The sequence below is a fragment of the Ambystoma mexicanum genome, chromosome 6q, assembly GCF_040938575.1.
Source record: "Ambystoma mexicanum isolate Mex_15411 chromosome 6q, UKY_AmexF1_1, whole genome shotgun sequence".
NCBI classification, from domain to species: Eukaryota; Metazoa; Chordata; class Amphibia; order Caudata; family Ambystomatidae; genus Ambystoma; species Ambystoma mexicanum.
Genome location: NC_090937.1, coordinates 236,539,406 through 236,560,753, shown reverse-complemented (window position 1 = coordinate 236,560,753; position 21,348 = coordinate 236,539,406). Strand labels below are relative to the sequence as shown.

General features: G+C 42.1%; 1 protein-coding gene across 1 annotated transcript in view; it reads right to left on the bottom strand.

Annotated features, from left to right (window-relative positions):
* Positions 1-3,516: 3,516 nt before the first annotated feature.
* Positions 3,517-21,348, bottom strand: part of LOC138515934 (NACHT, LRR and PYD domains-containing protein 3-like) — a 661,296-nt gene continuing 643,464 nt past the window's right edge. The window contains exon 7 of the mRNA XM_069630701.1: positions 3,517-15,242. Coding sequence (XP_069486802.1) covers positions 14,861-15,242 — 382 coding nt within the window. The 3' untranslated portion in view covers positions 3,517-14,860. The remainder of the gene's footprint in view (positions 15,243-21,348) is intronic.

Genomic DNA, 21,348 nt, shown 5'->3' with positions numbered 1-21,348 from the left:
TCTTAAGGGCATAGACCTTCCCTTGGCCCACGTTACTACAAAAGGCGAAGGGGGTAAATCTCTTAACTGTGCATGGTTTACCTTTATGATTGCTTTGGCTCTTGGATTGCAGAAGTGTGAAGGCTGAGTTGGGATTTTTACCACTACTTATCCGTGTATTCCTGCAGATCAGAATCCAATTCGTCACAGCTGGTTCCAGTAGGAAGATCAGGTGTTAAACCAGTCTAGAGGTGGTTCTTTTCCATTTGGTTCCTTTCCCACTACCCTCCCTTATTGGGTGGGTATAAAGCAACCTTTTGCATCTCATTGGTGACACCTCCCCACCTGCCTCCTTTTCCTTTCATGCTAGGCCATGCAGATGTTTCTACCATCACAGATGAGCTTTGCAGTATCTTTTTCCACAGCATTCCTATGCTCAAGTTTGCACCACTACACTAACGTAATCGAGGTTGATATATTTCTGAAAACACACACACACAAAGCATATGACGTCTGAACCATGGCTTTATCCTGAACGCAATGCTGCCTGTCAACACAGACCAGGCTTTGTATAGTCACTATGTCACAACTGGAATGCACCCTTTTGGATCCCCTCATAAGATTTGACCAATGTAACCTAGTTTTGCTGCAAGGCCTTCTCATTCAACGTCCCTGCACATAGTGCCAGCCCTTTCTTTTGCATTAACATTCAATTCTTTACCTGGAATGGAGCTCTGTGTTTGGCTGCTGTGTCTTTACCTGCATGGCAGCCATTTTATGTTTCTGCCACTCTTCATCTATTTCTTTTAGATACTGTATGAGTTATAATATGCAATTGGGAGAGTGATGGCTTGTTAGAGAATATTATACACTGCAAGACAAACGTTTCTGTTTGACTTTATTCAACAAACGAGTTGAGCAACAGTTGATTGACGGCCCTGTGTTTTTTTTTAACCCTTTTCTTAAAAACGGAACGACCTGCACTGTTTGTTTGGCTAACGCTGTTTTCCTTCCTCTATTTGAAACCTCTTGTCCTGTCTGGTAAACATGCATTTGCATTGCACAGTGGATGGGGTTTCAAATGAGGAAGGATGCAGGCTGGCTTGCCCGCCACATGGGACCAAGGACAGACTGTCGCGTAGCTGGTTATGTAAATGTAGGGGAGATACTGAAATGTGTCCTAAAATATACAGAAGCCCTCAACCTGATGCTGCCTACGCCATACCGTGCGCTACTCGCCGCCTGCGCGTCATAGAGGGAATGCTCCCTAGCACTGGCGGCGGCGGGTTATTGTGGTAAGCAAGTGGGGCAGACCTAGATACTCACCATAGGTCTTGGGAAGGTGGGGGTCATTACGACCCTGGCGTTAAGGGTTTAACGGCGCCGTAAAAGGTGTCAGCGCCGTTAAACCCTTAACGCCTGATTACGAGGTCCCTTTGTGGGACCCAACCATAACGGCTTGTTTTATCAGACGTTAAAGTAGGGTGCAGCAAAGGGACCTCGGTGCTAATTATGGGAATGGGGAAGGGCCATGGTGAAATGGGGAAATACCGCCCCGCCAACCTTGGAATGGGGCGGTATTTCCCCATTCCACCATGGCGGACTCGTTACAACACCGGCACCAACCATGGTGCTAATAGCGGCATGGTTTAGCGCCGGGGTTGTAATGAGGGCCAGTGTATTGACTAATGCAGGAGGAAAGGGTTTTTGGGGGCAATGCAGGGAGGTGGGGAAAACATCACGCTTTGCTACTTGGCAGTGGCTGGTTTGCATCTGTCAGCATCAAGTAGTAGGAGGCGCCTTCCATGTTGGTCCCTCGCTGCTCACACATGTGGCTCCTCACTGGATTTGTGAGCAGCAGGTAGCCAGAGGTGCTCCAGTCCTGCAGTGTCCCTGGTTCCTGCAGTAGCACACCACGGAGGATGCAAATAAGGATACAGGGCTTATGGAAATATTGGTACATTTGAACACAGTAATATTTATTTATTACATTTGTTACACATTTGTTACACGCCCAAACCCTGAGGTATCACGGCAAGGTTACAAACAGCTTGGTAACTAATAGGACAAAGAAGACATATGAAACATATGAACATGCTTAGTTATATACATATATATACATAATGTGGGCATTGATATAGAATGGTTGGACCATTTATACAAGAAATGTACAGTATTACTTACACATTATGGGAAGGGAACCACGTTTTTAGCATTTTTTTTAAAGCCAGGGTAGGATTCCTCTTTTTTGATGTTGAGCGGGAGGGAATTCCGGTGTTTAGGAGCTAGACATTGGAAGCTACTGCCCCTTGTACGTTGGTACCTTGTTTAGACAATTAATTTGCCTGTGGAGGTGGTAACATTGTTATATCAGAAAGAGGGCTCGTCACTTTCCTTCTCGGGCAGGGTTTCTCAAACCTTTGCTCGACGTGACCCCCAATAATCCACGTTTTACAGCATTGCGACCCCTTTACGCCATTGTTTGCCTTTCTAACTGCTGCTGGGAAGGGTTCAGTGTAAATGCCTTTTCACATAATGTAACAGTGCATGGGATTGGCCAGACCAAGCAACCTTCTTCAGGCTCTGCTTGGGCCTGGACAGGTTTGAGAAAGCTTGGGCTAACCTCTCAAAATATGTTTACCTCCATGTTTTTTGCTGGGAAAATAATGTAACAAACCACTGAGCCCTCTTAGTAGTTTGAGCTCATTAGCGAGCATCCTCCTAAACTTTACTGGAGCTTCTGGCATCAACATTTCTCTGCTTGGGCGTCGAATTACAAAGGTTGTCACAATCCAGTCCTTTTGAGTTTTGGTTAAATCACAACACTGTTTTGCGTTCATTGGAGCTAGTTTGTCTGACAAATCTATATCTTTTGGTGTGTTTCCTAAAAACGCAGACAAAACATGTACACAGATTATTTAGAAAAACGAAGCACAGCAACAAATCTCACGAGTCCTAAAAATCCCAGTATTGATTCATCATAGGGATTTTATTTCTGTATAAAAACCATAAAAGGTGTAAATAGTATACACAACATGAACATGAGTAGGAACATTAGAAACAACTGACACTCATTAAAATTGCTTAGTACACAATACATTCACCGTAAACAGAAGATACAATCTAATTTCATCAGATCAGATCGAATTGTTTACATATTAGAGCATAGACCTTTGTTCATAGATGAAAACAGATGATGTGTTTGCCATTATAAATGTTCTTCTCTTTTTCCAAGCACTTCTCCAATAACTGAGTAATAGGCTTTCTTTAGCTTGGTCATTTCATTGCTTAGGGAGATCTCATGCGCTACACACATTGCTTATGCCTTCGAGTAGCATAAACAGCGTCAGCCAACGAGACCGCAAGGCTGTGTATAAGGGACGGGAAAAAAGGAAATGCAAAACGGTTCCAGCCATTGTTTTGCAATAATGACATTGCTTTGGTACATGTGTATATCAAAGGCACATGGAACCCCACTCTCTAAATTAGGGTATTAGCACAATAGTTTGTCTCAGAAAGAAAATCCAGAGGATACAATTTGAAAATGCCGTATTAAAGGTTTTATTATACCTAATACATTTATTCTAGTGTGAGTTTAATCACAATTTAATCCGCACTCAGGCAATTATTTATTTAACATAGCAGGAATAAATTTAAAACCATCAACATTTCATAAAATTCATACTATTAAATGCATTCATCCACATCCATACAACATACATCAATCCACTCATACAAATCACCAATGGGTGCAAGATAAAAACATATAACAAATATAACAGTTCATCAACAATCCAATTATTGTACAAAAAGTTGCAACAAACAAAAGTGCATGGCCACAGTAGATTTTATAAGTGGTCAACAGTAGGGATAGGCCAAAGCTAGAAGATCTTCATAAGTGGCCTTATCCAAAAGTTCTCTACCGGTTTCGACGTATTAACGTTGTTTGGGTTACGTCTTCATCAGGAGATAACAATTGGTTTTCTTGGCACAACCAACTGGAATCAATCCGTTGTATATATGGAACTGGAAATACTGTCACACAGATTGGCAGTATTCAGGTAAAGGATCCTGCGTAGCAGATGGCTCGGCTTAGTGCTCCAATCCTGATTAGCCGGGTGATAGAGAGGTGCAGGTAAAGATAGTCGTACACCTCAGTAGTTTTTTTTTTGTTGCAATGCCCGTGGTTCAGGATGAATGGAACCTGAATCTTTCAAGTCTGAAATAAGCGGCCGCTAAAAAGGTGGTCACAGAAATCCGCAGTTGGAATAAAGCACTCGTGTTTCCTCGGACTCGCTCTGGGGGCCGTAATCGCGCATCACATTGCTTTGGTACATTATAGGCCCATTTGGAAGAAAAATGCCTGATCAGTGCAATCCTCAGGTGTAGTTTTTGTAAAAACAATTGATTCCTAGAATCCCATATATGATATGAGATGATATGATAAGGTATTTATAACGCGCCTATACACAAGTGTTTCAAGGCGTGACAAGGCAAGGGGGATGGGACAGAGGGAGGACAGAGACAAACGATCGTACTAGGCCGAGTGACACTGAGATTGCGCAAGAGCAGGGGAGAGGGGAGGGGAAAAGTGCAAGGGGAGGAAGGACAAGTGATGTACACGGGATAAAATAACAAGTAGTGCGGCCAGCAGCTGGCAATACAAGGGGAAGTGCAGACACCAAGTGTCAGTAGGTGCAGGTAAGGGTACTGTAGGGTTGCAGATACAGCCCCAAGTACATGAGTTACCAAGAGTCAGTGCGGGTGTGCAACTGGGCGGGCAGGGAACCTGGGCCCGAATTCAGAGCGTAGCCAGGTGACCAGTGCAGTATCAGACAGTATCAGACAGGAGATCAGCAAGGGAGAGGAAGAGAGAAGACAGAAGCAACAAGGAAGGTCTTGAGGTGCTTCTGGAACCGGAGATGGTTCTGCTCAAGTTTCAGAGAGGCAGGGAGACTGTTTCAGAGGGAAACCCCAGCCAAAGAAAGAGAACTACCACCAACTTGTTGCTTGGAGAAGCGGCTGATCCTGAGGGAGTTGGAGGTGGAGGAGCAAAGAGCTTGAGTAGGAAGATATTTCTGAAGAGAGAGTTGGAGGTAAAGAGGACCCTGGCCCCAGAAGGCCTTGTGGACAATGCAGAGGGTCTTGAACTTGATCCTTGCAAGCACTGGGAGCCAATGAAGGGATCGCAGGGCTGGAGATTCAATCCCTGGGCTTAAGGTCAAGGACATGTCTTGCAGTCCTGTTCTGGATGAGTTGCAGAGGGTGGAGAGTAGAAACAGGCAGATTCAGAAAGAGGCTGTTGCAGTAGTTCAGCCTAGACATTACCAGAGCTCTAGAGACAGTGAGCTTCTGGGGGAAGGTGAGGAAAGGAAGAATACCTCAGAGGAGGTGCACTTAGTAGTTTTACTTCTTAGAGACGTCAGAGATGTGAGGAGAAAAGGACATTGTGAAGTCGAAGATGACCCTGAGGGTCTTAGCAACTTTACCAATATAGGGCTAAAAAATGTGTACATTGTATTCATGCCAAATGTTGTAGTTCATTTGTTCTCAATCTGCATGATACCATGAATATGCCAAAATACAAATGTTCTGTTTGGGTGTTATCTTTGCTTTTCATGCTGTGTGCTAATAATTCCTACTGTCTCCGGAAAAAATGAAAGCTAAATCTTTAAGTGTACATTTTGAAAAAGGTCAAATTAAAAAAGGACAGTGAAGGGAGTGCCCTTATTTCATAAAACCTTCTCCGAGAAATAACATAAACATTACCATTTGATGTCGACGAATGTGATAGTGAAATAAAAAGCGTAGTGCATCTTGGGAATGCATGAGATGCACCAACCCTGTTGTCTACTACCATCCATTATCCCTTAAAACATCACTGCTTTATAATGTGCGATGTAGGTACCTTAATGCAAAAAGGGTGCCTTACAAATACAATTAAAAAAGAATTCTGTTGCTTTGCCTTCATTTCCTCACTGTTCAAACAGATTTTTAGTGCACTCTAGACATAGACATAGGGCAGCACAGGCCTTATATAAATACAAAATTATATTACACAAACAAAATAATCTACTGTAACAAATTACCGTACATTAGCACCAGTGCAAATGACTTAGCACTCCACCTGTGCTAATGCACTTGTGTAAATGTACAGCTGTCTACCACAAGCAGTGAAAGGGTCATCAGCACCTATTTTTGAATCTATGTTCCATTTTTAGTTTTGGCTATAAGGTGGCACTTTAGCGCCACATATGAACCAAAACTAATGCATTGCAGTACAGCTAAGGAGAGATAGCATATGAGGAGGGAAACAATGCTTGTAGGGGGTGTTTGGTTATTTGCCCACCCATTGACTGCGCATGGCCATGCTAATCCCTATGGCCATTCCCATCCACTTCTTGCCCCCACCCTCCTCCAAAACACACCCTACTGGGATCTCTTTGATCTAACTTTATCAAATTCAAACTTTGCATTCAAGGTGCCTCACAGGTTTTTTTTTCACAGCAGTCTTTTGAGAGGTAGTGGTTTAATTGGTGCTGTAAACACGCTACTGGTGTAATAAAAATGGCTTAACCAGGTCTGCCTTTAGCCACTTGCTTTATAAGCAGTATGTGTGTCCTTCACTGAAGTCCTGTTCAAAACAAGCATTAGTAAAGCCAACCGTTTCGGCTTGTGTATATGCCCATATGTACCTGGGCATGTGTACAATATGCCCAGGTACTGTGCCATTTTCAAGCTGCTACACTAATGGCCATTTAGTACCATTACAGAAATGCCTGGCAAATACAACCCCCATATCTACACAAAAGTCAAAACTGTTGGTAATGCCAATGCTTGCTTCTATTACAAAAGGGACTGCAGCTGTTTGCACAGCCCCTTCTTTAAGAGTGATTGTGCGGCCACTAGGTTAGCACCAGTATATATGCTATGGGTTGCTCCCTCATTTGACCAATGCACATGGGGGTATTCCATTTGTGATAGGACCTGCTGCTATTTGGGAGGCATGCACAAGTGGTAAACTGTTCCTCACAAATGTGCTGAATGTATGGCATCCACGAAGGTCAAGCGTCCTGGTGTATACTCACATGCAGTAACACATAAAGCCGCCACTCAGCGAGGACATGATGCACGCTCTGCTATGCAGCTGCACACTTTGCGACTTGGGGCATGTGGCAAATGGGGCAATTGTGTCTGTAATCTGATGGAATGTAATGATGTGCACAACGTTCAAACCATTAAGTCAGTCCAGTTCTCAGAGGAGAAACACATGTTTATCTCAGGTGCTACATTTCCATTCTTGAGCCAATCAGGCTTATTTGTCTGGCCACAGGTCCAAACTGCTTTTGATGTGCCTGCCTTCCGTTTGCGAAATTTTGATTTAAGAGATCACGAGTTGGGCACTAACCCCAGCGGTATTACCATTGGGGCTATTAGCCCTACCGCCAAGCCCCCCCGCGCTATTAGCACCGGATCACGGGTTTGGTGGAATGGTAAGTCCCCATTCCCCATTGGGCCCATATAGGAATTTCCCTTTCCCCATTGGGCCCAATGGGGAATGTTCAGCGCTATTACCGCCAACGGTAATAGCGCTGCAAATTAGCAAAATCACAGCAGATTTGCCCCCAGATCAAAGCTGGGGGTAAATCTGCCAAGCCCGCGATTTGGCAAACCCTTAAATGCGGTGGTAATAACGTTACCACTGCATTTCAGGGTTACCGTCAAACTCGTGATGAGGCAGTAAAGACGTAAGATCCCCAAGCAGCAAATATGTCAATACATGGAATTTTATTTACAGGACACTGATTAGAGCTCCTTGGGCCACAGTAATTTCATGGTCCTATGGTATGGCCTGTAGGCTTTATCTTATGCACTTTGGCTTTTCAATTAATTAAACAGCAACAAGAAATTAAACAAAATGAAAGAACTGCTGCCATAATCCCACCCATGAATCCATAACCACTGCTACCAATCCGTGTCCACCAAGTCCTATTTCAGTGTCCATAGCTCAAACACCTTCCTCTTTTCTTACTGCTTTGCACTGAGGCTTAGTGTATTGCTGTTACATTTGCTTTAGCGACTGTAAGTGATTAATTACCTGGCGTCAGAGCGTCCACTGCAGTCTCGCGGTTGTAACCATGGACATTGGGGATCAACCTCTTCACTCCATCCAATGACAGGTGGGAACACTAGTATGTCCTCGGCCTGGTTGGCGGCACAGTGATGTGCTGCAGCAGAGCTAGAGGAAATCCACCAAAGCGCCGGAGGTGCAGAGGCGTTTCAGACTAGCTTCTACTTGTTTTGTGGGGTGGGATAAGTCTAAGGAGAGTATATGTCACCTAGTTAAAGGATTTACTTGGCTGCAGTGGCAGATGGGAGCACTGCTTGTTCGGTGTCAGGTGCTAACTAATTTATGGTAAATTAGGAGGAGCAAAACAAAGACGGGCTGGCTCAGGGCACCGTTCATTTGGAAAAAGAGTAAGAAAGGGAATGACGGCCACAGGAAATAAGTCTCTTCAACTGTCAGTCAATCTCTCAGGCATCTGGCCAGACTTGCATGTCTCTTCTCCTCTCCCATGCAGGCAATATTTTCAGCCCCCCTGTGTCACAGGTCCCTCCAATGGCTAAACATCCAGGCCCTGCTGCGAGGTACCTGATTTACAAGCTGGGCCCCACTTCCCACCAACGCAAAAGAAGAGGTGCATTAGTGGATACTCTAGATGGCGGCCAGGAACGTAAGGACTATCTCTGCTTCCTCCCCTCATCTTCAATTAGAATGAGATGCAAGTCTTTGAGTTTAGTAGACCAGCTGCGGAACAAGATCGGCTGGAGGGGTGTGTTCTTCTCGGCAGTCACTTTGGTATGCAAACTGGTTGGCGATGCTTGCACTGTCTTTTGTGACCAGGTTCTTCGCCGGTCAGTTCTTTCAATGTGTGGTCACGCTTTAGATAACAGCATGGCAGTCAGGTACATTAGCAAGTTAGGCAGGTCCTAACCCAAGTTCCTAGCAGATTTGGCCAAAATATTTGGGGAATGTCTTCCTTCGGTATTGCGTAATGGTGCAAGGGGAGTACATTCAGCGGATGTTCAATCTGGTGGCTCATTGATGCTCTCGTTAGTGGACAGGCACAGACCATTGTGTGCTACATTGTCTCGGTTTGCCAGCCTTCAGAGCTTGGGGGGACCCTTTCAGATAGACCTGTTTGTGCCTCACCTGAACACTCATTTTCCAGTTTAGCAAAGTTGGGGACCAGTCCCTTTCTGCTAGGGCAACCGACATTCTTTTTCAACATGGGGGATTTGGGAATCATTGTAAATGTTCTACCTTTGCCATGAAAGCACACATGCTCAATTGCAGTGCATAATAATTATACTCATAACTCCATTTTAGCTGGCAGAGGCAGGGTACCCACTGGCCCTGTAAATTACTATGGCTGCTCATCTTCCTGTCTTCAGGGAGCTTGTGATGGACCCTCTACCCCAACCCTATCCATTGGTAATGGACAGTTCTCTGGGGCAAATGGCAAGGCCAATTTCAGGTGCCAATGGTCCTTCGAAGAAATGTCAGTGGAGGCTGCTGGGTCTAATGGGCAATCATGTTAACCCAGCACAGTTCATGCATACCATGCTGCCTTGAAGGCCTGGGTTCACCAGTGTCTAAAGGGGCGCCTAGAGCCCTTGTATTGAGGATTAACATAACTGGTACATTTCTTGGCACAGATTGATTGATCTTTCGTATCAACCTGCCAATACATATTTATCAGCTGTTTCATCTAGATATTGCTTGGCTAATTGGTTTTCTGTGGGTGAACATGCTTTGGTGGGCATATTACTGGAAGGGATCAGGTTTGGGTGACTGCCTACTGCAAAATAGCTTGCTTTTGGGATGTTAACTGTGATCTATGTTTAGAAGTTGGCCAGATGGCATGGATGTATCCATTGTGATGAATCTAGGGAACTCGTCACTTCTGCCCAAGTGGGGGCCCCTTTCCTGTGAGGCTAGGGAGGTAAGCCCGCTCCGCAATACGGTCCCTAGGGATAGAGGCAAGTGGAACCTCACTGGGAGAGACTCCTCCTTTCGGGATAAGGACTCTTGCTCCCTTTCTCTAGAAGTACGCACTATGGCCTACATAGGATGCTTCAGAACACCAGATTCCAACGAGTACCAAGATTGGTACAAGGAAACTATAATACCAAGAACTGTGAATTATTCATACTGGGACGAGGAAGCCATAATACTTGGGTCTGTGAAATATTCATACTGGGATGAGGAAGCCATGCTACCCGAGACTATCATTTATCCCTACAGGGATGAGGAGAATCCTAAAGGGCAAAAATAAAACATATGTCTTTAAAGCCCAAATTCCAATCCCTGAAATGTGGATAAATGGGACTCCACTGGGGAACGAGAAGGAGAGAGCAAAAAACCCTCATGTCAGCTGGTAATGATACCCAGCAACGTGACGCAAACCATAGAGAGAGACACATACGTCAGCAGGGAAGATACCCGAGCCACGTACACTGCACCAGGCAGAGAGACTCAAGAGCCTATGAGTTTCACTCATTAAACCCACCAGTGATGACTGCAATAAAGTGCAAAAAGCCTTTGCAGATAAATTGTGAAAAGCGCAACATAAAATAACCAAGGAACTCTTAACTTATCCTCCAAAAAGTATTTCTAATTCAGTATCGGAAACTCATCCCCAGCATGATCAAGTGTTGGTTTTAGGTTCAAAGAACTGAATATGGCGGAGATGCATGACATACTTAAAACCATGCATCCTACCAACTGTCCTGGAGAACTGCTCCCATCCAAAATTATACTGCAACATAAAGAACTATTTGTTCCTTTCCTGTGTAGGTACGTGAACTCCTCCTTCCGAACAGGTTTTATGCCCCAGTATATCAAGAATGTAGCAGTGACACCAGTATTAAAAAACGCAGGATTGGACCCTTTAGATGCCGCCAATCTCAGACCTATCACCAACACTTTGTTTTTCCTTAAACTCATTGATAAAGTGGCCACGGTACAGATCCAATCCCATGTGTATACTGCAGGCATTCTGCACGAAAAAAAGTCAGGGTTTAGGAGCTTCCACGGCACAGAGAGCGCTCTCCTCGACCTCCAGACACACATGCTTTCAAAACTGGAATATGGCAAGTCGGGGCTGCTGATGTTATTAGATCTATCAGCAGCCTTTGACTTGCTAGACCATAAAATTCTGCTTGAACGTATGGCTATGGTCGGAGGACTCTCGATAGAGGCTATTAAATGGCTCAAATCCTTTTTGGAGGGCCGCCTCTGGCGGGTTTACTGGGGTGACAATGCTTCCGAGGTAGAAACTATCACATGTGGAGTGCCACAGGGGGCATGCCTTTCCCCTCTGTTATTCAACATTTACATCCTACTATTGTGTAATGATTTGAAATCAATAGATATAGATATTTTTTTCTTCAATTATGTGGACGATTTCCAACTGGTGCTGGAAATCACTGGGGACTAAGAAAAGGATCAGTTGTTGTTGGATACAACCTACTTGACCATCAAAGGATGGATGTCAACCAATTGGCTATGTTTGAATGCGGCCAAGACAGCGCTTATGTTGTTTGGCCCAAGACTCACAAGAGTCGGTCTTAGTCAGAAGTACTCCAACTTTACTATTGATGGTCGTCAAATAAAGGTTGTGCCGAATGTTAAGTCTCTTGGCATCTACATGGAGGAAAGTTTAGACTGCAATGCCCATGTAGCTGCCATTACAAAAAACATGAACTATCATCTCAAGGTGCTCCAACAGGTTGCGCCTCTGATTTCAATAGAAAATCGAACTAAACTGGTGAGGGCAATGATCCTCCCGCATGTGGATTACTGTAATGCCTTACTGGGAGGTGCAAACAGGTCAGGTATTCAAGAACTGCAAAAAATTCAGAACTCCGCTATACGCATCATCTTTCAGATGAAACGGTCTGAAGCAACTACTGCAGCAAGGAAAGACTACATTGGCTACCAGTGGCAGCTCGTATTCAATTTAAGCTGTTAATGATGTATTTTTGGGAATGCTCCAGTGTACTTCAAAGTTCGAGTAAGCATATATCATCCTCAAAGAAACTTGAGATCTGCTGAAAGCTTTTTCTTGAAACAGCACGAGGTTAAACGTGCCAGGGGCCTCGGTCGGACCTTTCACGTTCAGGGGGCAAGAGCCTGGAATGCTCTGCCACTAGTCGTAAGAAAAACCGAAAATCATCTTGAGTTCAGAAAGCACCTAAAAACAGTGCTTTCCAACCAGTATGACTGATTCTTAGTAGCTTGAGCCTCATACTCCTGACTCTCGGCGCCTGGATGCCTACGGGCTTTGGCGCAATACAAACAAAATAACATAACATAAAATATTCTCGTAAGCATATCAGGCGGTACACCGAAGCCAGGGCCAGCAAACAGCCACAGAAACCAAAAGGACCAGAGCCCTTCCAAAGGTCGTGGCGAGACCAGTGATAGGATTCCTTGGTGGACCAGGTGTCCAGGTAATGTCACTATTAACACTGATGGCTGGAAGCACCAGTCAGTATGGTCGAGTGCAGGACGACTGCAGCACCATGCAGAAATGGGAAACCATGAGAAAGGAGACGCCGTAGCAGGAGAGGCGCCGGCAGTCTGGACAACGAAGAAGGAACTACAATGACAAAGGCTCCCACTGAGGCTTTCCTATCACCAGGTAGGTAACACGGAGAACAGGAGGGGAGACCCATAAGTATCATAACTATCAGTTAACTCGTCCCAGTACCAAATCTGAAAAAGAGTTAACTTGGATAAAAAGGGAACCCAAGAAAAATAATTGTATAAAATGAACTGCTGAATGGTTAAATACCAAAGGAGAATTAGAAGAGATAAAGTTACCCGGGGAAAGAGCAATGTTAACTCGACATCATGTACACCATCAAAACACGTTTAAAAAGGAAACCATATATGACCAAAAGTCTAAAGAATGTTGGCAGGTGCATCACAACTTAAATAAAGTATATAAAGAGACAGTACAAGCTCATGCTGAGAATCCCAAATCAGAAACAAGGAATAATAAGTGAATCTCTAGAGGGATAAGACGGAAGGAAAGAAAGCCAATTCATCCAATTAAGGAATTAAAAGGTTTAATGAGAAGGATCACAAGAAACAACTCATAAGTCATCTGTTGAAAACCAGGAGTACCCCAGAAGATTTACCTCAGAATCCTTTTCGAGAGACTATTATATTGATTCACTTACAGAACGTCTGGTACTAGGAGTACCTAAGGAGAAGGGAGTCATTCTCCCGATTTGAGTTAGTTTTGCATAGTGGTGGGGTCAGTGAGGGTAGTTTGGGCAGTGGACTGATATCCTTTGAACAATCATGAATGACTGATGAGCACCTTAGTTATTAATGTAGGCAGAGAACACCCATAGTGATTAGGGAAAGGTAGGCATTATTCTTTCTGTTTAAAAGAAAGATTATCTACAATGCCCACAATGAGTCTGCATCCTCCTTCTGACTCGCCACACTATGCAGGCGCTTTCAGCTAAATGTATCTGGTTCCCTTCAGGTGAGCATCAGATGTCAAGGCCCTGGATTTACAGGGCACATTTGTAAACCCCCAGGGGCTTAAGTTTCACAAACACCGCAGGATCAAAACAAGCTCTTCTTTTATGGAATTTCCATGTTTCAAAGACATTCCAAAACTTTGGGTGCTGGGATGTCTGCCCATGTAGGAAACATGCACCACAGACCTAAGAAAGTCTAATCAGAGTTTTGTCTCATTTTGTAATACTTTTTGCCTGGTTTCCTCTGCTACTCTAGCTAAATGGACCCTGCATATGATTTCCCAGGTTGGCATAGATAGCTTTCTCGTTGGAGCGCATTCAGCTAGAGAATCCAATTCATCCAAAGCGTGCTTAGATGGAGCATGGCAAGAAGGTATTTTTAGGTTGGTAGCCTAGTCTAAGAGAAAGGACTCTTCATATACTTTATTGTGAGCCTTTTCTACACGCTTCAAGGCCAGTGGCATTCCATAGAATACTGATGTATGATGGTGAGTCAGAATTCTATTAATGGTCCAGTGGTGAGTGTTATCCCACTCCCTAGATTGCCTGCCTTACTTGTTGTTGTTCTTTAAGCAGTACAGGATTTCCTCAATTGTCCAGTGTTTCTGTCTTAGGCTGGAGGCAACGTTTGCACAGTCTCCCAGGGCCTTTGAACGTTGTTGACTTTTCATTCGTTTCTACACAGAGTTGTTTCAAGACGATTTAAATGATCACAGCCGAAAAGAGGACGACGTTTCGACAATTACCTATGACTTTGTGAAAGCAGATTGGCAGCAGGATTCATGGACTCATGGCTGATGTTGTGGGAGCAGTAGTTTCTTTGTTGCTTTGCTGTTTTTTTTTTTTGCCGCTCTTTGATAGATTGAAAAAAGGAAGTGTATGAATGTACTGATGTGCCATTATTAAATCCCGGCTTTTCATTAGAAACTATTAGGCATAATCAACATCGATCTCACATAAGTTGGATGGAGGGAGCGAGTTAGAGGAAGAGATTGACCAAAGTGATTTGTAATGTACCAAATGGGTCCAAAGCCTAGCCCATCTTTACTCTTCGAAATGTGTTGTGTATGATACACAATATTGATCGATGCACTTACACTGTGCAAGGTGTTCCTAGAGTTAGCACAATCAACACTATATGGTTCCGTTCTTGAGGCTTAATATACTGCTTTTTATGTTTTGTTGTTGCTTCTGGAAGTACATAATGGATCACACAGCGTGGGGCGATGCCTGAGCAGTCTTTGACCGATATCCCTTTTTGGTGTCAATGACCAAAGCTTGTTATGCAACCTTAAATATGTTCTCCCTTTTGTTTTCATTGTTCAGGACATGGCTGAAGGTCACCATGCACCAGCTGTGAGCTGAAGGTCTGCTCTAGAATGCACATTCTTCGTTTTAGGTTGTCCGTGTTGCAAAGTTTTATACGCTGGCGCAGCAGCGCGGCTACTTCGCCATACCACTCCAACATCCACTCTGGGTCCTTCTCCTGGATCCGGCTCAGGCTCACACCACGGCATACCTTTGACAGGAAGGTGACGAGTTTCTCATCGCTGCAGACTTCACATCTCTGGAATATCCAGTTGCACCAGCCTTTCCAAAAGTCCCGATCATCACTGAAACTTGCGACAATCAGGCTCCCGCTTGGGCATGTTCTCAGGTTGGCAATGTCACTTTCTCGTAGTTTATTTCCCACCATTCTGCCAAGAGAACACAAGAAATGAAATTGTGAAATACTCGGACCTGTATGCCATATATACAGACTTGTCTTTCGGACCAGACATATCCCATTCATTTTTTCCTAGGCTCAGTTCATCTAGATTAACAGCCTTAACAGGGCATCTGCGTCTAAATTGAGGACAGATATGAATGAGTCCCTTAAACTGCAACAACCAGTAATCTGGTTCGAAAGCAATAGCCGTTTAGAGACTATAGATTATTCAGAACATGAATACATCCTTGTATTTCTGAACTTAAAATGGTCCTGTCTTCCTTTTAGAGATTACACATCAGATTACTTAGCTGCCAAACATTTAATGAGGACAAAGGACAAAGAACCAATTTGTAAGTAACTTTGATATCTGTATATACTAACAACTGAAATTGGGCATACTTGGGGCAACACACTAAGTACAATATTGGTCTTGTTCCCTTTTCTTATAGTGAAAACCAATTTTGAAAACCAAATATGAAACAGCCTGAACTGCATTTAAAAAAGTGCCTATAATTACATATCCCTCCTGATGAACCATGTGGAACTAAACATGGGGAAACACGTGTAGAGGGTGTAAGAGGATGTGAGGGTATACTATTTCTGAAAGTAAAGAAATAAGAGGATGTATCACTTCTGCAAGCAAGAAATATGATGTGATAAATTGTTATGAATGAAAACGAATTATCATGTTCCCAACGGATGAAAAAATTACAAAATTAAATACCCATTAAGAATGGGATTTCTTTGAAAAATCTTATTTTTGAAAAATTATAATTTGGAGCGCATAGTGGAATCTGTGGAGTATGTTTGTTATATGTTGATTCAGACATTGGTCAGTCGCAATGTCCTCCGCTCCGCATGCAGCAGACAAATAAATAAAGAGAAATAATACACAAGAATTGAACAACCAAGGTAGCTCGTTACAGTTGCTCAGACTGAGATTCTTTTTCATCATTTTGAACTTAATTAGCAACAGAAACAGAGCACCAGGACTGATTGACTTAAAACAAACAATCATAATGGATCAACGTTTTAAACAAAGGGAACAAGAGGCAGAAAATCTCTTCTCAGGTCTACCTCCTAAAAACAGCAATAGCAATACATCACAAATTAAATCTTTAAAACATGCATTTGAGAGATTGGAGCTACTATGTAAAAAAGAACTTTCTCGTTGGTGGGAAATAACCACCATGGAAAATTATCTCAAAGTAGGACGAATACCGAGAGGATTAAGGATCTGTATCTTCCCAGCATTTGAAGAGGAGGATGTAGAGGATTTCAATGACTGGGAGGAATTATTGAAAACAACGTCAAAGGAAATGATTCATAGAATCATTATGTACACCAAGAAAATCCATAATACATTGATAGAGGAAATAGATTAAATGAAAAGATTAATAGAAACTTTGAACTTACCTGAAGCCACTTTCAAAAACTATCAAATTATGGACGAATATTTGTGCCATTACGAAAAAGACATAAAACTAAAAAAACAACAGGCATTCCAAAGGGATGAACTTGATTATAAATTCAAACGGGTCTACACGTTTCAAAATAAATTTAGAACACGACCCCCCAACAAACAACAATTCAAAAAAACAACAGCATCAACTAAACAATCTCAGGCAACAACCTCAGAATCTTCAGAACCAGATAGTGATAGTGATAAACCAGCAGACTCAAAGCAAGATGAAAGCATAACGGAAGAAAACACCACATACTCTTTTTTAGAGGAATTTCAGAAACACAGGAAAGCCAGATTCTATCCTCTCTATCAAAGTACACAACAACTCAGAAACTTACAAATGCAGTATGGAGACACAAATGGTGGCCCACAAAGAGGGGCAGCAGGAGCAAGAACAGAACAAATAAAAGACAATCCAAAAGGCATGTGGACAAGATCACAATACCAGAATCAGAAGAAAACTTAGTTCTTAATCTCTCGGATTTGGAGCTCACACAAGAGTTGAATTCAGCGCTCAATAAAGGGTTGTCTTTCAGCCCATCAAACAGATTGGACTTTTTTCAAACTAATGTTGATCTTCATAAATTCAGCAGATTACTCAAATTAAAAAAATTCTTTGCAACCAGTCAGATGAAGAAAAAAGAAGAAATGTCGAAACCCCCAATATCGGAACTCACAATACAAGACACAGAACACACAGTGAGTCTCTTAAATATTGGAGATACGGAAGAAAGTCACACTATGGAGTCACTAATATCAGATCTAAACATAGACACAGGACAAAGTGTCTCATCAAAACTCAAACTCAAATCTTCATTTACCCCACATACAACAACTGAGAGTGTAATAGAACTTTTTACACTAGCAGTGGAAAAAGATCTAAGAAGAATGTATATAAAAAATCAACAGGATACCAAGCAACATGATAATCTGACAAAGAAAGAACGAACAGCAATCTTTGAGTTAAGCAAAAATGATAACATCACAATTAAAGAGGCCGATAAGGGTGGCAAAATAGTTCTCCTAAATACTCGAGACTATATTAAGATGGCAGCCAAACATCTTGAAGATACAACCTGTTACACAAAACTTAAAGACAACCCTTTGCCCAACATTATGGTGGAATGGAATCAAATGACCAAGGACTGGTATGAGAATGGCTTACTTACAGAAGAAGAATTGGATTTCCTCAAACCAAAATATCCAGTACTTGCCACAATTTACTTTTTACCTAAAATACATAAAAAATACGTAACCACACCACCCAGCAGACCAATAATAAATGGTATAGGTGCAGTTACAGAACCAATTTCAGCATACATAGACCAGTTCCTACAACCACTGGCAGCTAATCTAGCATCATATGTACGCGACACAAAACATATTATCCAACAGCTGGAAAATATCGAATGGGAAACCAACTACAGACTAGTCACCTTTGATGTCACGGCTCTCTACACCAGTATACTACACACAAAAGGTATGGAAACAACAGAATATTTTCTAAAAGCGAGATCTATCTCCTTTTTGGAACAAAACAAAATGATACTGGAAATGCTGAACTTCGTTCTCAATAACAACATATTCCTGTTCAATAATATCATTTACAAACAATGCCAAGGCACCGCCATGGGAGCTAAATTTGCACCCTCCTATGCTAACCTCTACATGGGCAGCTTCGAACTTAAACATGCCTGGCTACATAAAGCCTTTACAGAAGACAATAATATTGTTTTCTGGGGCAGGTACATAGATGATATACTGGTAATTTGGAACGGAAATCAAACAACTTTGCAAAAATACCACAGATACCTAAATGATAACAACTACAATTTAAAACTAACAATGGAAGAAAGCACATATGAGATCCACTTCTTGGACTTACAACTATACATCGACAACAATAAAATTCAGACCACTTTGTATACAAAACCAACCGCAGGAAATAGCATTCTTCATGCCCGTAGCAACCATCCACCTCACACAATCAAGAACATACCATATGGGGAATTCATCAGGATAACACGTAATTGTACTCAAGATCAAGATAAGAATAAACATTTGGAGACAGCAACTGCAAAATTTCTGAAAAGAGGATACAGTAATAAACAGTTGAATGAAGCGATATCTAAAGTAAAGCAATGGAATCGTTCAGACCTCTTGCTCGACAAAAAGAAACAAGAGCTTGTGGCAAAACAAGACAAAAAAATTAGATTTGTAACAACATACAGCATGGACAATAAGATCCTAAGGAAAATTCTACAAAAACATTGGAATATATTAACATTAGACAATGATCTCAGAAACTACGTTGGGGAACAGCCACTCATCACTAATCGAAAAGCAAAAAATCTAAAACAAATACTATGCCCATCACACTTTATTGAAAAAATACCATCAAAAGGAATAAGTCAAATTAGGTCGGAAGAAAAACTACAAGGCTTTTTCAAGTGTGGTCAATGTAATTACTGCAAGTTTGCGGAAAAGTGTAAAAAAACAATTACTCTGCCCAACGGCAAAATACACACGATAAACCATTTCATGAATTGCAATACGAACTACATAGTCTATGCTGTCATCTGTATATGTACCAAGACCTATATAGGAAGCACTGTGAGGCCTCTGAAAATTCGGATTTCAGAACATCTGAGATCAATCAAAAACAGAGACATTAGATACCCTTTGGGAAAACATTACTTAATGGATCATCCAACACAAGATATAGATGGCATAAGATTCTTTGGAATCGAACAGGTCAAAATAGGCCAAAGAGGAGGAAACAGAGTGCAAAAACTTCGTCAATGTGAAGCAAAATGGATCTGCATATTTGACTGCTGTAATATTGGTCTGAATTCAGATACAGAAATGGGCCACTTCTTGTAGATTGCATATACGTCATTTTCAAAAATTGTATTAATGCAAATAATACTAATCAAGATACTTTTTTCGCCAATGTTGTAAAATGGGACATATTGATATATGATACGACATATTTTTTACATTTACGGAAAGTCAACAAACAAGTTACAAGACATTGTCTCCATCCATATAAACTGTGCGAGGTTTAACCAAGCCAGTTACAAAAACTAAATGAATTATCCTGTTGTCAACTCACCGCGAATAATATTTGTTATAGAAAGGGCACTCCCGATCCAAAATGGCGATCGGCTCGCTTCCGGAGCGTCATGACGTCATTACGTGGCGTCGTGACGCAACGGAAGCGGTATAAATGGCGGCCATTCTGGGAGATGCATCGAACTCTCGAATCCGGTGCATCTCTGCAGAATGGAGCCATGAATATACAACTTCAAAGAAATAAAGATCTCAGGTAAGCCCCGATCTGCCAAGCCGTTTAGAGACTATAGATTATTCAGAACATGAATACATCCTTGTATTCTGAACTTAAAATGGTCCTGTCTTCCTTTTAGAGATTACACATCAGATTACTTAGCTGCCAAACATTTAATGAGGACAAAGGACAAAGAACCAATTTGTAAGTAACTTTGATATCTGTATATACTAACAACTGAAATTGGGCATACTTGGGGCAACACACTAAGTACAATATTGGTCTTGTTCCCTTTTCTTATAGTGAAAACCAATTTTGAAAACCAAATATGAAACAGCCTGAACTGCATTTAAAAAAGTGCCTATAATTACATATCCCTCCTGATGAACCATGTGGAACTAAACATGGGGAAACACGTGTAGAGGGTGTAAGAGGATGTGAGGGTATACTATTTCTGAAAGTAAAGAAATAAGAGGATGTATCACTTCTGCAAGCAAGAAATATGATGTGATAAATTGTTGTGAATGAAAACGAATTATCATGTTCCCAATGGATGAAAAAATTACAAAATTAAATACCCATTAAGAATGGGATTTCTTTGAAAAATCTTATTTTTGAAAAATTATAATTTGGAGCGCATAGTGGAATCTGTGGAGTATGTTTGTTATATGTTGATTCAGACATTGGTCAGTCGCAATGTCCTCCGCTCCGCATGCAGCAGACAAATAAATAAAGAGAAATAATACACAAGAATTGAACAACCAAGGTAGCTCGTTACAGTTGCTCAGACTGAGATTCTTTTTCATCACTACTACATTGCACCTGCATTTTACATAAAATATCAATGACTAACCCATATCTCTCAAAAAGTGCAAAAGAAAACTCAAATCCCCAATGAGAATGGCTGCCACTCCCACACTTCAACCACAGGCGATATTTGTTTGGGCTGGGGATTGGAATGGGATCTCTGAGTGTAGGTGTCAGCTCCAGGTTTTAGCAATGACCAACCTGCAATCAGTGTGCCCAATGCAATAGAGTATTGCAACACAGTTTTCTGGTGGATTAATTAAATGTCACAGGTTTTTATGATTCAATTTGAGTTATCTTATAGGTGATTCTGTGGGGAATTCGGCCATGCGCACGGTGGGTGTGCGCTCGACTGGGCTTTTTTGAAATTTTAAATGAAATTGAATGATGGTAGATCAACCTCTGTAGAATGTGTGGGTACCATCTGCACACATTGTACTCTGTGACGACACAACCTACGGACGCCGTTCCCCCTGTCATATTTAGTTGGACTATAACAGCCATCAAGTACAGTAAGGCATTTCAGAAAGG